Source organism: Lycium barbarum, chromosome 7, assembly GCF_019175385.1.
Source record: "Lycium barbarum isolate Lr01 chromosome 7, ASM1917538v2, whole genome shotgun sequence".
NCBI classification, from domain to species: Eukaryota; Viridiplantae; Streptophyta; class Magnoliopsida; order Solanales; family Solanaceae; genus Lycium; species Lycium barbarum.
The window spans coordinates 122615435-122636658 of record NC_083343.1 but is presented as its reverse complement, the minus strand read 5'-3'; the positions used below and the strand labels follow the sequence as shown (position 1 = coordinate 122636658).

Here is a 21224-nt window from a genome sequence, read left to right as displayed (position 1 = left end):
GAATTTGACAGAGTACGAGCGAAATTTACTATGCACTTTGGCCTCGTCAACTAGTAAGGGGTAACATAGTAAGTGTGATGATTGTTGCGTGGCTGCTCATTTGAGTTGAAAACTGAGGATTTTTCGTGGAAGTCATGGGTGTTCAAGGTAAGAAGATCTTAACTTTGTTATTAAATTATGTGTAAAAGAAATGCTGGTTTTAAGGCGAAGAAAATATGTTTTGCAAGACATAAAGTGAGTTGATGGTATGGCAATCTTATGGACTGATTTTGGATGGAATTTGAAGAGATTTTCACTTATTTATATTATTGTATACTGTCCTTGTGGTTGTTGATGATGTTGTGTATATTGTGGACTGTTTTGGGGTTACGTTCTTGTGGTAATTTATGGCTGGTAATTTGATGGAATAACTTGGACGTAAACTTGAAATAGAATATTTATATATATAGAATAAGATTCTATACATACGGGCTGTTTTGGAAGAATCTCTCAGATGGCTTTTGATTTAACTTAGTGGCAATGTGAATATGCACTAGGATTGATGTGGTGTTGTCGTATTGGATTGAGTTGAGTTGAGTGGAAGTGAATGTTACAAGCGAGATGCCATCCAAATCCTCATAGACAAGCTACTAGTTTAATATGTGAGTTAAACTTAGCCTTCATTAGAAGCCTCCTTATGTTGTGTAGATTGGAATTGAATGGTTTGATGGATTGCTCAAGAAGTATTAAGGACGCAGCAAGATTAAGGTATGTATGGCTAATCCCTTTCTTTCTAAATGCATGATTCCTTGTTATAAACCTTTGTACCATATCCATGATATCCTTGCCTCCACAAATGCTAGAAGCCTATGAATTTCATGATCCTTACGATATTATTGAGCTTATTCATGATCTTTGAGACTATTCTTTGTGATTGATCTCGCCTCATAATACTTGTTCTTTCGAGGTGAGATACAGTGATGACGATTCTATTTCTAATGCTATCTAAGTTCATGGCTCTCGATACTCTCATGACATTATCTATTTCATCTTACGATGGTTGATCCTTCAAGAAATAATATAGTGATAATGATAATGCTAATGATGGTGTTGGTTTCATTTATGTATTCTTATATATATGTATGTATGCATGCATTGCATCCCACTGATCAGCTGGGTATTACACCGAGTCCTAAAAGGGCAGGGTACGGATGACACCGAGTCCTGAAAGGGCCGGGTACGAATGACACCGATTCCCGAAAGGGCCGGGTACGGATGACACCGAGTCCCGAAAGGGCCGGGTACGGATGATACCGAGTCCCAACAGGGCCGGGTACGGATATGACATAAGTATGTATAGTAAATGTATGTGAATGCAAGTGTGTGTATATTGTATATGGATATTTATGAAATGTTTTTCCTATAGACAAGTTAATTTACGTGGCAGAAATCTCAGGAAGTGTACGAGGTATAATTGCTCACATTATCTTATCTTATTCATTCTTATATCATGTTACTATTCATTCCTTACATACTCAGTACATTATTCGTACTGACATCCCTTCTTGTGGACGTTGCGTTCATGCCCGCAGGTGTAGATAGACGAGACAAGGATCTTTTATCGTAGGCTACCTTCAGGTACTGGTCTTGAGTCGTGGCTCCACTTCTTCCTGGAGCATTGCCGAGTCTGGGTATATATATATATATAACTTGTGTTAAGGGTATGTCGGGGGGCCCTGTCCCGACTTGTATACTTCAGTCATGTTCATAGAGGCTTTGCAGACAGTTCTTGTGCACAACTTAGTTATATTTTGTCAGTTGTTATGTTGGCGTCATGGGTCCATTGTAAATATAGTTATGCATGATAGTATGTTCATATTTAGCCCTTAGCTTTATTTTTACCATTCGATACATGAAGGATGCGAGTTATAAGTTGGTTCGCTCGGTTTCCGTAGGGTGTCGGGTGCCAGTCATGCTTTACTAAGGGTGGGGTGTGACAAATTGGTATCAGAGCAGTTTTGTCCTAGGGTTGTCTGCAAGCCGTGTCCAGTAGATTCTTGTTTATGGGTGTGAAGCGCGACACACTTATAAACAAGAGGCTGCAGGGCATTTAGCAACGATTGACCTTCTTTCTCATCTAAGATCGTGCGATGAGAGCCAAGTCATAGGAAATAAAATTCCTTGTAATAACCCTTGATTTCAGCGAAAGAATGGTATTGACAAAGGAAGTGGATGATGATATTGGGATTACAAAGGTAAGTCACTTTGCTGAAACTATGTCATCAGAATGTGCATCTTCTATGCGAATGAATTGGTCATAACCGAGATAAGTTGATTGTATAGTAAAGCAGGGGAATTAGTTAAATGTATAATTTATTGATAAGTTCAGTTGTAAGATTGCAAACGACAGAAGTTGAAGGAATCAGTACAGAGGTAAGTAATGATAAAAAGGATTATAAGTCATATCTGGTAAGAATGTTGCAAGTATTATTGAAATGTATAGCCAATGAAAGGAAGATAAAGTGACCTTGGAAACATAAAAGGACAATTGATAAAAGTTCAAGTATATTCCGAGTTGTGACGCATGAGGTAAGTTTCGTCATCTTTGAATTTCTGTTCAATATTGAGAGCCCTGTGAGGCGAAGGTGTGTTATGCATGTATATACTTGGCACTGTGAGGCATTGCATGTATTTTCTGGGTTGCGTGCAGGTTTTGGGTAGTAAGAAATATAGGGGAAACTTTGTCAAAATTTTCCAAAAATTTAAGGACGAGGACCAAAGATTTAAGAGATAACAAAGACTATACGTCTATGATTGCTACAGATTGATTAAAGGGAAAGTGTGGGACAAGTTGATATGGGATGACAAAATAAAGATGACGCTACAAGTGGACATCGGGCATTAGTTATTGGAATAAAAAGTACTATTCCGGCTGGATAGATAGTTGGGCACATCATTATTTCAAGTATCCCCATAAATTTCGATCGAAAATGGCACTGAAATACAACATCATGAGGTAAAACCTTTAAGAGGGGAAGCAAGTAAGCTTGAGTAAGAGCACAAGGACTGAAATAATATGTCGTAAATATTATATTGGGAATGGATTATAGATATAGTTTGAAGTAAGAATTATTATGGAAATAAGTTTAACAAGATCTGAAGGCAAGTCAGCAAATGAATAGAGTAACTAAAGGGTATCTTTTGAGATTGGACTGAAAATAATTCGTGAGGAAGAAAAGAAATTGAACAATATTCCAGTGGGGGGACTTAATGTCTACAAAATGGGATATGGAAGGCAACGCAAAGGATGACGATGCTACGAGTTCAAAAGAATGGGTACTGAGGTAATGAAAAAAAAGGTATTATCGGTGGAATTGTGTCCTAATGGCATTGCGGTTTATACGAGAGTAAGAAGAGAAAAGCGACAGGTGATAAAGGTTATAGAATTGTCTATGGTAAGATATGATAACCAAGAAGCGAATAAGGAAGAGTACGACAAGATAAGTCAAGAGAGATAACAAGAAGGACATGGTAAATATACGAGATATATAGAACAAAGTGATGATATCGCGAGAAAAGGAAAGTTTTGAATAAGAATGGAAGAGTTGATATTGACTTTGACGTTGAAGTAAGTTTCGTCTTCGTCTTATTTTAACATTCGAGGACGAATGTTCCAAAGGGGGGAAGGATGTTACATCCCGTATTTTCGTACGTTAAGTTGCATCGTAAGTTAGTCATAAGCTCAAAGAACAGGATTATGTTTTAAGCTATAAGTGTTTATGTCATGTTTAACAAGTGATAAATGAGTGTCGTGAAGGTTGGAGGTTAAAAAGAATCGGAGAAAAAAAATGAATTTTGTTAAGTTTGGGATGTTGAATAAGTTATACAGACTGTATGGAATTTTGGTTATATCCAAGTATGCAAATAAAGAGATCGGTGTATAAAAGTTTGAGGCCCCGAAATAATTTCCGCGGATGAATAGTGACGCGGATGAACAGTACTCGGGTGAATTAAAAGGGAAAAATCTGCATTTTTTTCACTATTCCTACCCCTCTCTCATCCCTAAACTCTCTCTAGACTCTTCCAAATCTTCTCTAAGTGACCCTAATTTATTTCCATCAAAGTTTGACAAAAAACCATCCTAAAATCAAAAGACTAGTAAGGGGTAACATAGTAAGTGTGATGATTGTTGCGTGGCTGGTCATTTGAGTTGAAAACTAAGGATTTTTCCTAGAAGTCTTGGGTGTTCAAGGTAATAATATGATCTTAACTTTGTTATTAAGTTATGTGTAAAAGAAATGTTGGTTTTAAGGTGAAGAAAATATGTTTTGCAAGACATAAAGTGAGTTGTTGGTAGGGCTATCTTATGGAATGATTTTGGATGGAATTTGAGGAGATTTTCACTTGTTTATATTATTGTATACTGTCCTTGTGGTTGTAGATGTCTATTTTGGGGTTGCGTTCTTGAGGTAATTTATGGCTGGAAATTTGATGGAATAACTTGGAAGTAAACTTGAAATAGAATATATATACATATATATATACATATAGAATAAGATGTTATGCATACGGGCTGTTTTGGAAGAATCTCTCAGATGGCTTTTGATTTAACTTAGTGGCAACGTGAATATGCACTAGGATTGATGTGGTGTTGTCGTATCGGATTGAGTTGAGTTGAGTGGAAGTGAATGTTACAAGGGAGATGATGTCCAAATTCTCGTAGACAAGCTACTAGTTTAATATGTGAGTTAAACTTAGCCTTGATTAGAAGCCTCCTTACGTTGTGTAGATTGGAGTTGAATGGTTTGATGGATTGCTCAAGAAGTATTAAGGACGCAACAAGATTAAGGTATGTATGACTAAACCCTTTCTTTTAAAGGCATGATTCCTTGTTATAAACCTTTGTACCATATCCATGATATCCTTGCCTTCACAAATGCTAGAAGCCTATGAATCTCATGATCCTTACGATATTATTGAGCTTATTCATGAAATTTGAGACTATTCTTTGTGATTGATCTCACCTCATAATACTCGTTCTTTCGAGGTGAGATATAGCGATATATATATATATATATATATATATATATATATATATATAGAATAAGATGTTATGCATACGGGCTCTTTTGGAAGAATCTCTCAGATGGCATTTGATTTAACTTAGTGGCAACGTGAATATGCACTAGGATTGATGTGGTGTTGTCGTATTGGATTGAGTTGAGTTGAGTGGAAGTGAATGTTACAAGGGAGATGTTGTCCAAATTCTCGTAGACAAGCTACTAGTTTAATATGTGAGTAAAACTTAGCCTTCATTAGAAGCCTCCTTACGTTGTGTAGATTGGAGTTGAATGGTATGATGGATTGCTCAAGAAGTATTAAGGACGCAGCAAGATTAAGGTATGTATGGCTAAACCCTTTCTTTTAAAGGCATGATTCCTTGTTATAAACCTTTGTACCATATCCATGATATCCTTGCCTTACACAAATGCTAGAAGCCTATGAATCTCATGATCCTTACGATATTATTGAGCTTATTCATGATCTTTGAGACTATTCTTTGTGATTGATCTCACCTCAAAATACTCATTCTTTCGAGGTGAGATATAGCGATGAAGATTCTATTTCTAATGCTATCTAAGTTCATGGCTCTCGATACTCTCATGACATTATCTGTTTCATCTTACGATGGTTGGTCCTTCAAGGAATGATATAGTGATAATGATAATGCTAATGATGGTGTTGATTTCATTTATGTATTCTTATGTATATGTATGTATGTATGCATTGCATCCCACTGATCAGTTGGTATTATACCGAGTCCCGAAAGGGCCGGGTACGGATGACACCGAGTCCCGAAAGGGCCGGGTACGGATGACACCGAGTCCCGAAAGGGCAGGGTACGGATGACACCGAGTCCCGAAAGGGCCGGGTACGGATGACACCGAGTCCCTAAAGGGCCGCGTACGGATAACACCGAGTCTCGAAAGGACCAGGTGCGGATAACACCGAGTCCCAAAAGAGCCGGGTACGGATATGACAGAAGCATGTATAGTAAATGTATGTGAATGCAAGTGTGTGTGTATTGTGTATGGATGTGTATGAAATGTTTTTCCTATAGAAAAGTTAATTTACATGACAGAAATCTCAGGAAGTGTACGAGGTATAATTGCTCACTTTATCTTATGTTATCTTCATTCTTATATCATGCTACTATTCATGCCTTACATACTCAGTACATTGTTCGTACTGACGTCCCTTCTTGTGGACGCTGCGTTCATGCCCGCAGGTGTAGATAGACGAGATGAGGATCTTTCATTGTAGGCTACCTTCAGGTGTTGGTCTTGAGTGGTGGCTCCACTTCTTCCTGGAGCATTGCCGAGTCTGGGTCTATACATACATATATACATACATATATATATATAACTTCTGTTAAGGGTATGTCGGGGGCCCTGTCCCGACTTGTATACTTCAGTCATGTTCATAGAGGCTTTGCAGACAGTTCCTGTGTACAACTTAGTTATATTATGTCGGTTGTTATGTTGGCATCATGGGTCCATTGTACATATAGTTATGCATGATATTATGTTCATATTTATCTCTTAGCCTTATTTTTACCATTCGAGACATGAAGGATTCGAGTTATAAGTTGGTTCGCTCGGTTCCCATAGGGTGTCGGGTGTCAGTCACGCCTTACCAAGGGTGGTGTGTGACAGGATGTCATAGAACTACCTCCTGGAAAGAAGGCACTACCCTATAAATGGGTGTATAAAGTGAAACATTTGTTAGATGGTAGCATTGAAAGATTAAAAGCGAGGCTTGTGGTGAGAAGGGACATCCAAAGAGAGGGCATCGATTATAGAGAGACATTTTCACCAGTGGTAAAAATGACCACCATAAGATGTTTAAGGGTATGTCGGGGGCCCTGTCCCGACTTGTATACTTCAGTCATGTTCATAGAGGCTTTGCAGACAGTTCCTGTGTACAACTTAGTTATATTATGTCGGTTGTTATGTTGGCATCATGGGTCCATTGTACATATAGTTATGCAATGATATTATGTTCATATTTATCCCTTAGCCTTATTTTTACCATTCGAGACATGAAGGATTCGAGTTATAAGTTGGTTCGCTCGGTTCCCATAGGGTGTCGGGTGCCAGTCACACCATAAGATGTTTGCTGACAATTGCAGCAAAAGAGATTAGGCAGTATCTCAATTGGATGTTAATAACGCGTTTCTACATGGTGATTTACAGGAGGAGGTGTTCATGAAGTTTTCTCCAGGAATGCCTCCCCTAAGTCCTAGGCATGTTTGTCTACTAAAAAAGACCCTGTATGGTTTAAAGCAAGCTTCACGGCAGTGGTATGCTCGGCTTGCAGGGGCTTTGAGTTTTAAAGGTTATTCATCCTCTCTAAACGCGTATTCACTATTTTTCAAGCAAAGGGGTTCACTTGTTTCAATGATCGCAGTCTACGTAGATGACATATTATTGACAGGGAATGACCAACTAGAAATATCAGACATCACATGCTTTCTCAATACAGAATTTAAATTCAAGAACTTGGGACATATACACTACTTTCTTGGTATGGAAATTTTGCGAGAAAAATCAGGCTTTATTTTAAGCCAGAGAAAGTTTACCTTAGATATGTTGGAGGAGTTCAACGTGAGCCATTCACCCTCAGTCTCCTCTCCATTAGATCCATCTCTCAAGCTTCGCATGAATCAAGGACCTCTCATGGAAAACCCCACGATCTATCGTCACTTAGTCGGGAAATTGAATTAGCTGACGAATACCCGACCAGATCTCGTATTTGCAGTGCTCTGTTTGAGCCAATATATGCAGAGCCCATGTTTGACTCATTTTTCTGCTGCTTTGAGGGTCTTGCGTTATCTTCAACAAGACCCAGGACAAGGAATTTTACTCGCCTCAAATCCTTCTTTTTCTCTCATTGCTTTTTGTGACGTCGATGGGCCTCTGGCAAGAACTCTTGGAGATCGGTAAGTGGGTTCTTTATCACTCTCGGAGGAGCTCCGATCTCGTGGAAGTCAAAGAAGCAAGTATCCATAGCTCTCTCTTCTGCAGAGGCGGAACACCGCTCAATGCGACGTGTGACCGCTGAAATCACGTTGTTAATCTGTCTACTCGCAGATCTATCAGCTCCGGTGACTCTTCCTATTTCTCTACACTCCGATAGTCAGGCGGCCATCCACATCGCACCCAATCCCGTGTTTCACGAATGCACAAAGCATGTGGAGTTAGGACTGCCACTTTGTGTGCCAACAATTTCTATATGGGATCATCACTCTCTCATTTGTTCCTTCCAAGGACCAGTTAGCCGATTTATTTACTAAGCCCCTTTCTGGGGTCTCTCACAAAGAAATTTTAGGCAAGTTGGGGGTAATGACTCTCCCATCCACCTTGAGGGGGGGGGGGGGTGTTGAAATACATGAGAAACCCCATGGTTCATCTCTCACAGATCGAGGAAAGAAGAAGAATGAAGAAGGCGAGATGAAAATGAGAGAGATGAAGATGAGAGATGAAACCAAATGAGTTCAGACAGGATCTGGTCTTGGATACATTCTAGATTTTTCTTTTCCAAGACCAGATGGACACGTGGGAGCATCACCACTATTTATCAGGGAATGTGGTGGACACATACATACCGTTGAATGGTCACGTGTGCAGCACATGAGGGACTGTAGATATTTTATATATCCCTCACGTGAGAAGCACATGAGGGAATAATATTTGGTTACATGTAATTTTCTGTTACTGCATAGACTAATCAGAATAGGACAGGTGTCTATATATTTTTCATTTTGTTTTAGATAGTTTTGTATATATACATGTACATGGATGAGCAATAAGATCAGAGAAAATTTTTCACAAATTTACAATCTCTCATCAATTCTTTCATATACCCCTCAACTTTGCGATTTAGAGTAGATATACCCCTCGTTACAAAAGTGGTGTATATATACCCCTGCCGTTACAAAATGGCGCAAATATACCCTTTTCACTTATGAGGTTTTAAAAAAAAATCATTTAGGTTGTTTACTTGTTGACTTGTATTTTCAATTTTATTACTTTATCTCTCCTAATTTATAATATGATGTTTGATTGGGTATGAATTTATGAAAGGAAAAGGACATACTTTTCAACTTGTGATCCGTGAAAAACAAATCATAAATATTTATGCGGCTATAAATCATTTTAATTATAAGGGTAGAATGAGTTAGGGAATGTTAAACTGTTTTTAAATAAGAATGAATGACATTTTTTTTTTAAAGCATTTCGTCTTTTACTATGCCCTTCCTTGTTTGAACCTCCCACTTCACTTTTAAGGCTATACCATCACAGTAAATGCACTAATCTTATCAAGTTCATGTTAGAATTAGACTGTAGATCGATCTACCCAAGACCTATCATGTCAAATCATCGAGAAAAATAGACTGAATGTGGAAGCGTACCTGAATCCATAGCAATGAGTATGATTTTTCAATCTCACGATTCTGGTCTTCCAAATCTAGACGTGAGGCAATATCTCTTTAACTGGTGCTGGATGTCACAAAAAAAAACCCCCTGGGGACCATAACCCTTTTTATAATTGAATAATTTATGTAATTCTAGTTTAGTCCATCATTAAATCATAATTACATCCGGTTACCTATAAAAAAATCTCATATTTTATGAGGTGTCTAATGAGGCCCACATAACTCTAAACCCTATCAGATCACGTTTAATCTTGGCCAACCCTTTAATGATAGCAGTTAACATACAATTTTTCATACATTTATATACGTGCAAGTCCATATATTCTTACAGTTCGTGAATAATAAATGATACATTAAACCACTGAATAGAAAAATTGAATGCTATCATAAAGTTTTGTATTAACTAAGTTTAAAAATAGTGATAAGCGAATTAGAGCCGTTGACATCCGCTGCAAAATAAATCACCGTCTCTCAGAATCCCCGGTTAATTCTACCAAAAAGGAAAGCATGAACTTAAATTGGAATAGAGAAAATATATGTTTACCATTAGAAACATCTTAGCAATTACGTACTAAGAAGTAAAATTGTCGTCAATCGTCAAAAAATATTTGCGTGCACTTTAAGTAAGAAAAAATAATTGCTGCCAGGAAAAGTAAACCAGAGAAGCATTCCAACTTTTAATACCAAACCAAAACAAAATTAAAGTCCTACTCTATCACCTTTTAATTCACAGGGCGATCGATAACTTCCAATGTTATAGTCAAAATTTTATTACTTCTGAGATTGGACATTTTTTTGTGAGATTCAAGAATGTGCCTTGGTGTCTGACTCCGCTTTTAGATGTGATAAGTTTGGATGAAATGGTGGTGAAACGCTAGTTGGTAGGGGTGAACAAAACCAAACTGCACCAAACCGACAAACCGAGTCAAATCGAAAAAATAACTCGATTAGTGATTTGGTATTTAAAAGAAAAATCCGACTATAAGTGGTTTGGTTTGGTATTAACTAAAAAAGTCAACCTGAGACCAAACCAACCCGACATTATATATAGTATAATTTTTAAAATTATTTATACATAAAAATATTTATTATAATAAGTATAATTTATATATTTTTCTTTGACTTTGTCATAGTTTTTATTTTTTAACATCAGATTTGGGCTTAGAGTATAAGCCCACTGTCATATTCTCTTTTGTCTCTAATCCTATTGGAAGGAGTAGGATTTAAGTGTTGAATTTCTCTAGGTACCTTTACTTGTTAGAGGTTATTTTTTAGCAACTACTCTTGAATTTAAGTAGTGAAAATGGTGGCAATTAGAAGCATGCCGACTTGATTCCATGACTTCCTTGATGTCTAATAATATGAATAGCATAAGTGGTAATCTGACGTGAAAAATGCACAAGCTTCAATTGCAGATGGTTGAAAATTACATGTTTTTCCAGTATATTCCTGCTATTAGCAATTCTGGGAACTCAGATTGTTCTACTGTTGCTTATTGTTAGATGAGTTACATCGAGCCACAAAAATTCAAGAAACCCGAGAAAATCCGAAGTTGAAAAACCCGAGTATTATTGGTTTAATTTGATTTATAAATATAAAAATCCGACATCTTCGGTTTGGTTTAGTAAAGGGAAAAACCAAACCAATCTGGCCTATGTACACCCTTACTACTTGGATTGGACTATGTCGAAATTATAATACTTTAACTTTAAATCTTTCAATTTACTACTATATGCTATCATAATATGTTTAACCATGGCAGGTAGAAACTAATTATTTTGTACTATTGTGCACAATTTTGTAATTATCAAATCCGGGGCATAGCATTATTAAGGAGTTAGAGTAGTGTTTATTCAAATGTTCTCAATTAATGTTTTATGGTGGGGTAAAGCTAAATGGCTAGCATACCATGTCGTGCTCAATCAAATAATGAACATTGACTATTATTTGGAAGTGGATGTAGTTATCCTTTGAAGAAAGCATAAATTGAGTGATGAGAACTTAAAACTGTATCATGTTAAGGTCCATAAATATGTAAAGAGTTGTTAAAAATACCATGTTCTTTCTAAACTTAACTAGTCCAGTGAAGCCCGTGCTGAGCCTGAGCTCAAGATCAAGACAATACTGCACTTTATAATGTTTTTAATGGAAAAAAAAAAGTTGTGTACGTTTCTTAGGCACAACTCTTTTAAAATGATCGCTTCTTAATCCTGTATTATTCATTAATTAAATTTTTTGATCATATACTAAAAGAATTGTTATATGAAAGCAAGTTTGCTTGGGATAAACAAATATCAAAGAGACAGAGATAACATGATGTTTAGTAACATAATTTAAATTATGCAGAATGATGTCAAATTGACTATGGTCATAAATTGAAAAAGACTATTTTATATTTTATGAGTTTGTGAGCATATAATTTCTAGTTAGATGTAGGAACAACGTGCTTTGCTATTCATTGATTAACTACTCATAATTTCAAGGTGACGAAGTTTTATGCTAAAACAAATATGGTGATTAAAGTCTTGGTTTGGATGAAATTCAAAATATATTGAATTCTTTGAAACAAAGTTTAAGAATTGATTTAGTTTGTCATTAACTCATTGATGCTTTATTCTTAAAAGAAAACTTTCTTACTCAACTCATTAAGGATTACATGAGTTCTGACAAATTAAATTGTTTGCAAGAAAAGAAAGATGCGATTATAAGCATCTTTTCTATTCCACTTAAATTAAGCAAATTGAATAAAATTTAAAGTTTCTTTTTCTTTTATTTTCCAAGATTTTAATCTATTAATTTTTAAAAAGTTTTAAAATTTATTTTCCATTGTATAATTGTGTTAAATCATTAAATCTAACTTTATATTTTCAGAAAAAGTTTTTTTTTTTTTTACTAAAAATAAGATCAAGAGAAGTTTAATGGTAATTTAAGAATTACTAAAGACAATTTGATCGATATAGTACTCTTCCGGTACCAAATGTGTTCTTCAAAGTTATTATCATCACAATTTTAGATTATCTTTGTGCATAGTTATTTTTATTAGATAACATCATCACCATTGACAAATTTTTTAGCATTTTTAAAGGGCTCAAAATTGATTATATTGACCAAATTGATTGTGTCAACCTAAGTAAAAATGGAATAAAGTATGGGCAAAAATAAGACATGAAAAAAAGATATGCTATCAAAAAGGGTTTCAAAGTATCTTGATTTATTAGAATATACTTTCATACATGAAGTAATAAATAGCAACTCTAAGGACAATTTGAAAGACCAAACTAATTTGGTTGGGCCAACCAAATAGTTATAATGTAACTAAGTACTACAAACTCATTACATTACCCCTTATATATAGTAGTAAATTCATGTCACAATCAATATGATTCTCTTTTATTGGCTGATACAATCAATATTAATTTGCTAAAGCTAAATGGCTACCCCAAATATCACACTTTATATATGGCTTGAGGGTATTTTCACCCTAACTGAGTGAAATAGAGCAAATTCATTTGTAAGTTAATCGTGTTTAAGTCCATCTTGTGATTGAGGAAGATGAAGGGTGGATCCTAAACGAGTAAGATTAACATAATCTACTGGACCATGAGCTGACAGTCCCGGGATTACTAATCCAACCATCCTAAATATTATCTCAAACCAGCTTTGTTTGTAATCACTTCCTTTAATCCAAGGGAGAATGAAACTCCTAATCAGCTCAAAAGCTGCATTCAACACCTTTGGTAAAACCCATAGCAGTGAGAAGTAATTCTTGTTTGGTTCTTCCTCCAAAACCTGCAATTAGTAACAACTTAAGACTTTGTTGAATTGGAACTAACCCTATAAATAACTGAAATTTAATTAAGACTGATGAACTTGTTTAATCTCCTAATCAATGATATTGATAAATGTGTCTCTAATCTAATGGGAGACCAAAGTGGCATATATAGTCTTTCTGCTCGAACTATATATACAAAATCAAAGAGTACGAAAGATAATTCCCTTCATTTGGGAAAAAATGACATTATTTATTATCCGATGAGTCAAATAGGAGCGATTTCCCCCTCTAATTTTAGCTATTATGATACGATTTAATATTTTTTATGCAGCTTTTGAATATGTAAAATCCTTTTTTTGAAATGAAAAAGTTGGTGTTTGAATTAATGCTAAAACGAAATATGTTGATCCCCCGTGATTAGATACCCACTACTACTCTTTTCGTGATGGTAGAAGACATTTTATATAAGTATGCATCTGAATGCATAGTGAATGTAATGGTGCTCTATCCCCAAATTATCTTGAAATCTTAGATTCGTTACTAATTGAAATCGATAATGTAAGAATAGCGAATGTAATGATACACCACTTACACTATCTTAAAATTCTAGATCCGTTACGGACCGAAATAGATCATATAGCATGACATGTCCTTTAAAGTTAGTAGAGAGACTAGAAAGTTTACCTTGCCTTTGTAGAGGCTATTGTAGTATAGACATGATCCAAAGTGCTTGAAGAAGAGAGTTTTGTCATCATAGGGCAATCTTGGCACCATATCATTGCAATAAACATACCTAAAATACTTCACATCAAACTTCTTCAATTTCTCCATCATGAAATTCCCAAATTGTTCATCTCCAACCCTAGGTTGTCCAAATGTATAAATCCCTTCAAGTTTATCCAATAGCCACTCCTCTTCATGCAAAATTAACACAGATGCAAATAAAATTGCTAATGCACCACCTAAGCTATGTCCTGTCACTATGAACTTTGCTTTCTCACTTTTGCTCAATATTTCTTTCAAATCTTCTCTGATTTTGTAATATGCAAATTGCTTAGTAGTATTATTTTGTTCTTGGGCTTCTTGATTAATAATGTCTTTGGGCCAGCCTATGGGTTTTTGCAACCCTAGGGCTTTCATGAACCCTGCATGAATTTTACCCATCCCTTCAAGATCATACCATGATAGGTCTATATCTGAAATCCATGCATTTGCATAAAATGGACCTGTCCCTCTAAATGCTACTACAATTAAGTTTGGATCGTCAGTTTTGTCTTGAAACATTGTGGCTTGGGTAGAATATTGCTCCTCGTAAGCTGCAAAACAAAAGGGATTCACCAGGTTATATATATACATAACTTTTCTTTTAACCTATATACGAGTACAATTTTCCGGCGAAAGGGATTCAATTGAACCCTTTCACCATACATAGCTCTGTCATTGTATACAATGACAGTGTAAATGATTTTTTACATTATCAAGCCACTTAAAATATAATTATAAGTATATGTGTAGCTAGATTAAATGATTTTTTACATTATCAAGCCACTTAAAATATAATTATAAGTATATGTGTAGCTAGATTACTAACCTAGAAAGAAAAAAAGGCAGGTCACGTGTTACAACTTACCATAGGCTAAAACACACTAATAAAAAAAATTCTAAATATTATCCATGTCTATAAGTTTATTTTTCCATTATTGCTCTATCTACTGTTCAATTAGATTATAAAATTGGGGCAAAGATAATGAGGCAGAAGAAATAAATTTGTATTCGATTTCAGCTTTATTTTAGAAAAAAAAAATCAAAAACTATATTGAATTGGAGAATTGAATAAGGGATGTGCAATTCTCTGTTGGTAAATCAACGGTGACGTCTTGACGCAAGTTTAAATTCTATCAAAGTATGACGTTAGGTTTGATATCATTTTGATGCTTTAAATGTGTTAAAAGGACTAATATTTCACTAATTAATGATGTAAACAGCCTAACAAATAAATAAAAAGAATTCTATCAAAGTATGACATTAGGTTTAATATCATTTTGATGCTTTAAATGTGTTAAAAGGACTAATATTTCACTAGTTAATGATGTAAATAGCCTAACAAATAAATAAAAAGTAATAAAGTGAAATCAACCGAAGAAGAAGCTAGTAAAAGATCAAAACGTACTTTTTGGATCACTCAATAATAAAGAGAGCAATTGTGAAAGCAATCATTTCAATCAATCACTATAATTTTTGTTATTGCACATGAGCATCCCCAGGTACATGGGTTAATGAATTAGTTATTTATGAGATCTGGAGGTGAATTATTAATACTCTGATGTCTTAATGATAACGCTAATAATTAACAGATGGTGGGATATGCCTAGTAGACTACATGCCAAATGCATCAACCAAGCTGTCCCTGCTATTATTATTTGGGAACTCTGGAAGAGGAGAAACACTATGAGACATGAAGGGAAGGTGTCAATCACAAAACTCATTTACCAGGTGATGTATACTTTGATTCAATTCATGAAGGTGAGAAGGAGAAATTTTAGGTATGCACCATATAATTGGAGTGTGATTGTTGAGGCATTACAGAGATATTCTCCAAAGATAAGAGTAACACCAGTGACTTGGAGAACTCCAGATATTGGATGGATAAAAGTCAATACTGATGGAGCCTCAAGAGGAAACCCGGGTAGGAGTTCATGGGACTTTTGTGTAAGGGATGAAAGGGGAGATGTGATACAAGCACAGGCCAGAGAAATAGAGGATCTTCAAAGCACCAACACCGAGGCAGAGGCCCTAGCCATTTTACAGGCTCTCAGGTATTTAAAAGACAGTCAATGGAATCAAATAAGGATAGAGACAGATTCACTTTTGCTGAAGAACTCTATTCAAAGGACATGGGAAATTCCTTGGCAAATCATTACTATGGTGGAAGAAATTTGGAGAATAAGTGAGGAAAAAGTGGTGGTGATAGAGCATATTTTTAGGGAAGGAAACAAATTAGCAGATCACTTGGCTAATTTAGCTTTGGACACAGGGGACATACAATTCAATTCCTTTCATGACATGGAGAGCCACTGTAAAAGAATTGTGAACAGTGACAAATTACAGCTGCCCTGTCTAAGAATTAGATCATGTTAAGGAGACTGAATATAGGGGGAAGGTGGGAGAAAAGGAGGTCCTCACACTCAAATCCTTTGGGAGGAGAATGTGAAGGATTTGGTTTACACTAACTGTTTGCTAATGGTTGCAGGTACACAAACTAACATAAATGGAGGATTTTAATTCAACAGGTACCACAGAACAACCACACTGAAGGAATACCAACAAGCAGCGAAACACAGTGTAATCAGGATGTTGAGAAGTTTTACCAGCATAAATTGCAACTGGTTGGAGGCACTTTTGACAAATGACATGAAGTGGAATTACTGCTCCTAATGATTGAGCACATGGAACACAACAGACCTCTTGAGTACACATGGGCATATAGTTTCTATTTAGTGGTTGTTTCTTAGTTAGTGGTATTAACACCCCGGGATGCTCATCCTACTGTGAACTGGTCATTAGTTAGAAAATGTACTGCCTTGGTGCATATAGAGGGCCAAATATAGAGCATGTGAGATATAGAAACAGAAGTTCTTTATGGAGCAATTATTTCAAATTTCATTCTATTAGTAATTTTTTAACAATTTGTAATATCAAATTAAGACAAGTTATAAGTCTTAATTTGATAATTAGTTTAAATTTTGTATTTTCATTAGCCTTTTGGCTAGAGTTGTACAAACTTCTGGATTTTTTGATAAAATATATAAAATTAGCCCTAGGCCAAAAGCTTAGTGGACTTTTATTAAAAAAAAAAATAACGCTAAAGTCAAAGATTAGCACTATTTTCATAAGTATAGTTAATTACTTAATTATTAAGAGATAAGTATAGCTGGAAAATTGTAAAGCACTTAGAGGATGTACTGGAATCTACTATATATTAATTCTATAATTAGCTTGAACCGGTCAACCTATCTGCATTTTACGTTTGTTGAAATTCATAACCGAAGACAGTTCCAGGGTCTAAGCCATAGAGATTCAATCTTTAAGGTTTTTCGCATTGATCTACTATTTATTGTAATTTTATGAATTTTTTTTTTGCATAAACTCTACTCTGCATTGAACCCGATATCGATACTTTACATTCGCCTCTGTCATAACTCTGTCAAGTGAAAGGACTTCTGGAAATTAAATACTTAACTCTGTCTGTCATAACTTTGGCTAACTTATAACTGATCCCATATTGAAGTATATATACTAAAGCAAAAATGTTGTTTATAGTTATTTTGATTATGATCTTTTAATTGAATCAAGCCACGGTCGATAAGAGTTCGATAAATTTGAGAAAGGATTAAATATATACACTGATATATAGTGTACAGTAGGGGTGTACAATGTAAACCGATAAATCGCACCAAATCGATAAATTAAGAAAAAAAAATTGACTAGTGGTTTGGTTTAACTTGATTTGGTGTTGGAAAAAAAACCCGACCATAATTGGATTGGTTTAGTAAAAAAAAAAAAGTCAAACCGAACCAAACCAACCCGATATTACATGTATTCAATTTTTAAAATATTTTATACATAAACATATTTATTTATTTGTAATGTAATTTATAAATATTTCTTAATTTTTTTCGTAATTTTTTATGTATTATCATATTATTCAAGTTTAAACTTAGAATTTTAAATGACAATAAATATATCCTATGGATCTTAGTAACTCAAATAAAGTCCAAACCAAAACTAACTCAACACTAATGCTAACAAAAGAAATTCAATTACCACTAGGAATGACAATAATGTTGGATATTTATTCTTTAGTTTTGCATAGTTGATTTAGAGAGTGAAAATACATAACTTAAGTTTTTTTTTCTTTGTCATGTAATTAATACTTATTAGCCATACTTATTTTAGCATGACTTAGTATTTTTAGATTATGGTCATTTTCTTTATGATTTGTTAATTAGCAATATTTATTTTAACTGATTTTATTAGCTTTTGTTGAATATTTTAATACAATGTCATCACTCTTCTCACACTTTGTGTTATTTTCTTAAGAAACACCTTAATTATATAGTTGTATCTTATTAGGACTAAAGAAATATTTGAAGTAAAAGTTACTCCGAGGTTTTGTATATGTTTTGTATCAAGACTATTCCGGAAAACAAAAACGAGAAAATCGAATAACATGAGAAAACCCGAGGTTGAAAAATCCAAATTTTATTGGTTTGGTTTGATTTATAAATTTTAAAACCCGACGTAATTGGTTTGGTTTGGTGTTTAAAAAATTCAAACCAACCCGGTCCATGTACACCCCTTGTGTACAGATTGTCAATGTTGTTCTATTTGTGATACTATATTGATTACTCTTTTCATTTCAATTTATATGACACCCTTTCTATTTTAGTCAAAAAGACCTATTGTTATATTTGAGAGTAGTATCTTTTATATGCTTTACCCTTAATGATATGCGTTTATAACAACATAATGCAAAACGTTATATCTTGTTTTAGGCAATAAATTTCAAAAAAATTTATAGCAACACAAATAATACATCTTATTAAGATCACAGGTTTTAGAAAATTATTCTTTCTTAAACTCCATGCAGATTCAAACTATGTCAAATGAATTGGAGAGACAAAAATCAACTTACCATTCCAGAAGTTCTGTAGCCCCAAGAAATGCATCTGCATATAACATTAATACAATTTGTACATATTTTATCAGTAGAAATAAACTTCAAAACTTTTCTTATCAATGAAGGGAAGATTGCTTAAAATTGCAAAGTAATTAATTACCTGCCAATGATGTTGGATCACTGTTTTATTAAGGGCTTCATTTTCATACGATAATTTAGCAGCCATGATTGACACGTGTGGACTATATCTTCTGTCTCCCATCTTTATTGTCCTGTCTAAGTCCACTCTCATATCAAGGTTTCCGATCAACGACCTGAACTTCTCCGATGACTTTTCCGGCCTTACTGCTTTTCCTACAATACAAAATACTTTACTTATTTACACTGATAATATCAAAAAATTTATAATATCAATGTTATTTGCACAATTTATGTAACAAAAGATTAAGTAATTATGACATTTTCATTGTTCAACTTAATTTGTTTCGTAATATTTCAATTTGGCCTTTTTTTTTTCTTGTAGGATTATTGTGACATTTTTTAATTAACTATCAAAGTTTAAATCTATGCTCTCATTCGTCCCTTCTAAAAAAGAATATTGGCTTCCATCTGGTGAAAGAAAATATTTATCGAGTAAACGTTGTTGATTCAGCGCGAAATTTATTTAAGAGACTAAAAAAGACTTTGCAAAAAAAATCATAAGTTGAATGACTATTTGAGAAATTCAAAAGTTTAAAGGACGATATTCATGCCCTGTCATATTTCCAGCACCGGACTGAAATAATTTCTTTGGTAGGATTGGATTAACTAGGATGATTCCATAGTGGCAAAAAGAAAGTGACATTACTTCATAATTAGCTTAATTAAGGTGTGCACTAAGAAAATGCGAATTTTCAAGGGACAATCTCATAGCTAGGGATACTGTTGAAAATATGGAATTTTCAGCGGAAAATACATCAAAAATGTTTTGCGACAAGCCAATTTCCAACGGATCCATCGAACATATTTGTTGAAATTTCCCTCTCTTTTTTTTCCGCAGTGATCATTTCAAAAATTAACTCCTAATACTGCAAGCAGCAACAACAACATACTAAGTGAAATTTCACATAGTGTGGGGTCTGGGGAGGGTAGTGTAGCGGATCTTATAACCCCTATCATGGGAGGTAGAGATGTTATTTCCTGTATACTCAAAAATTAACTCCTAATAATAATGAGAAGAAAAAGAGAGAACCGAAAATAATAAACCTTGTAATATATTCAACAAAAGCTGAAGAAATCCACCATTGAAAGAAGGATAATTCAGCAACATCCCAACCATATAACCTAAACTATCCATAGGTTTCCTAAACCAAAACAATAATCTCTGCATGACCACAGAGATAAATATAAGCCATCGCCGTCGAAAACCTCCTATCCTCTCTACACCGTCCGATACATCACAGAAATTTCTTTTGTCGAATTCACTAGAATATAAAATACGAATAAAATCAAAGCAACTAGCCTCTTGTGGCTTTAACTCAAAGTAACCTTTGCAGAATTCTTCCTTGTTAGACATTATAACTTAGAAGAAATGTGTATGAAAAGTTTTTAGATGATGATGTTTATTTTTAGATGATGATGTTCACAAAATATGTCTATATTTATATAGTTATATGAGGGTTTTAGTGAGCTCACATTTTCAATTAAGAAACACGTTTTATCCTATTGGATATATTTGTAAACTAATTGATGATTATATAAATAATCTACCTTATGTCTTTAAAATATAAGATTGTCACTTGTCAAAGTTTGAGTTCACGTAAATAAATTCCAAGTACACGGTGTCTTACTTTGTCTTTGGTCTTAAGATTCCCTTAAGAAATCTATTCACATCGAGGTGTATCCGCTAAATTACCTTTAATTAAATGATACATATTTAATATGATTTTTTGGTTATGCAAAAACTCACTTATCTAAATAAGGGTACATTTGGAAGAAAAAAAATTATATCTTCTTAATTATGTAACAAAATATTTATTTTGAACTAAATATATAAGCTAAAAATACCATATGATATCGACCGGAGGGAATATTTTGAAAGGTGCTTTTCGAAAAAGTACTTTTAGCGCGTTGTGTTTTCTGTTTGACTAATTAATTTGAAAAAACTTTTGCCAGTATTAAAACACCAATTTATGCTCGACGATTGAGGTTTCAAAAGTGCTAACGGGAATAACTACTTTATTCCGTTTCATAAAAATAATTGGTACTACTCCAAAACATTACTACTTTTTCCTTAAAGCTTAGTCTAACACTTA

General features: G+C 34.4%; 1 protein-coding gene across 1 annotated transcript; it reads right to left on the bottom strand.

The window, feature by feature from the left end:
• Nucleotides 1–12700: 12700 nt before the first annotated feature.
• LOC132604096 (triacylglycerol lipase OBL1-like) lies at nt 12701–20520 on the bottom strand. The gene is made up of 5 exons (XM_060317429.1): nt 20176–20520; nt 19091–19284; nt 18946–18979; nt 13935–14566; nt 12701–13267 (listed from the first exon to the last, which is right to left on the bottom strand). The coding sequence occupies exons 1-5, from the start codon at nt 20483–20485 to the stop codon at nt 12995–12997; spliced, it is 1443 nt and encodes a 480-aa protein (XP_060173412.1). The 5' UTR covers nt 20486–20520; the 3' UTR covers nt 12701–12994.
• Between the last annotated feature and the right edge of the window lie 704 nt (nt 20521–21224).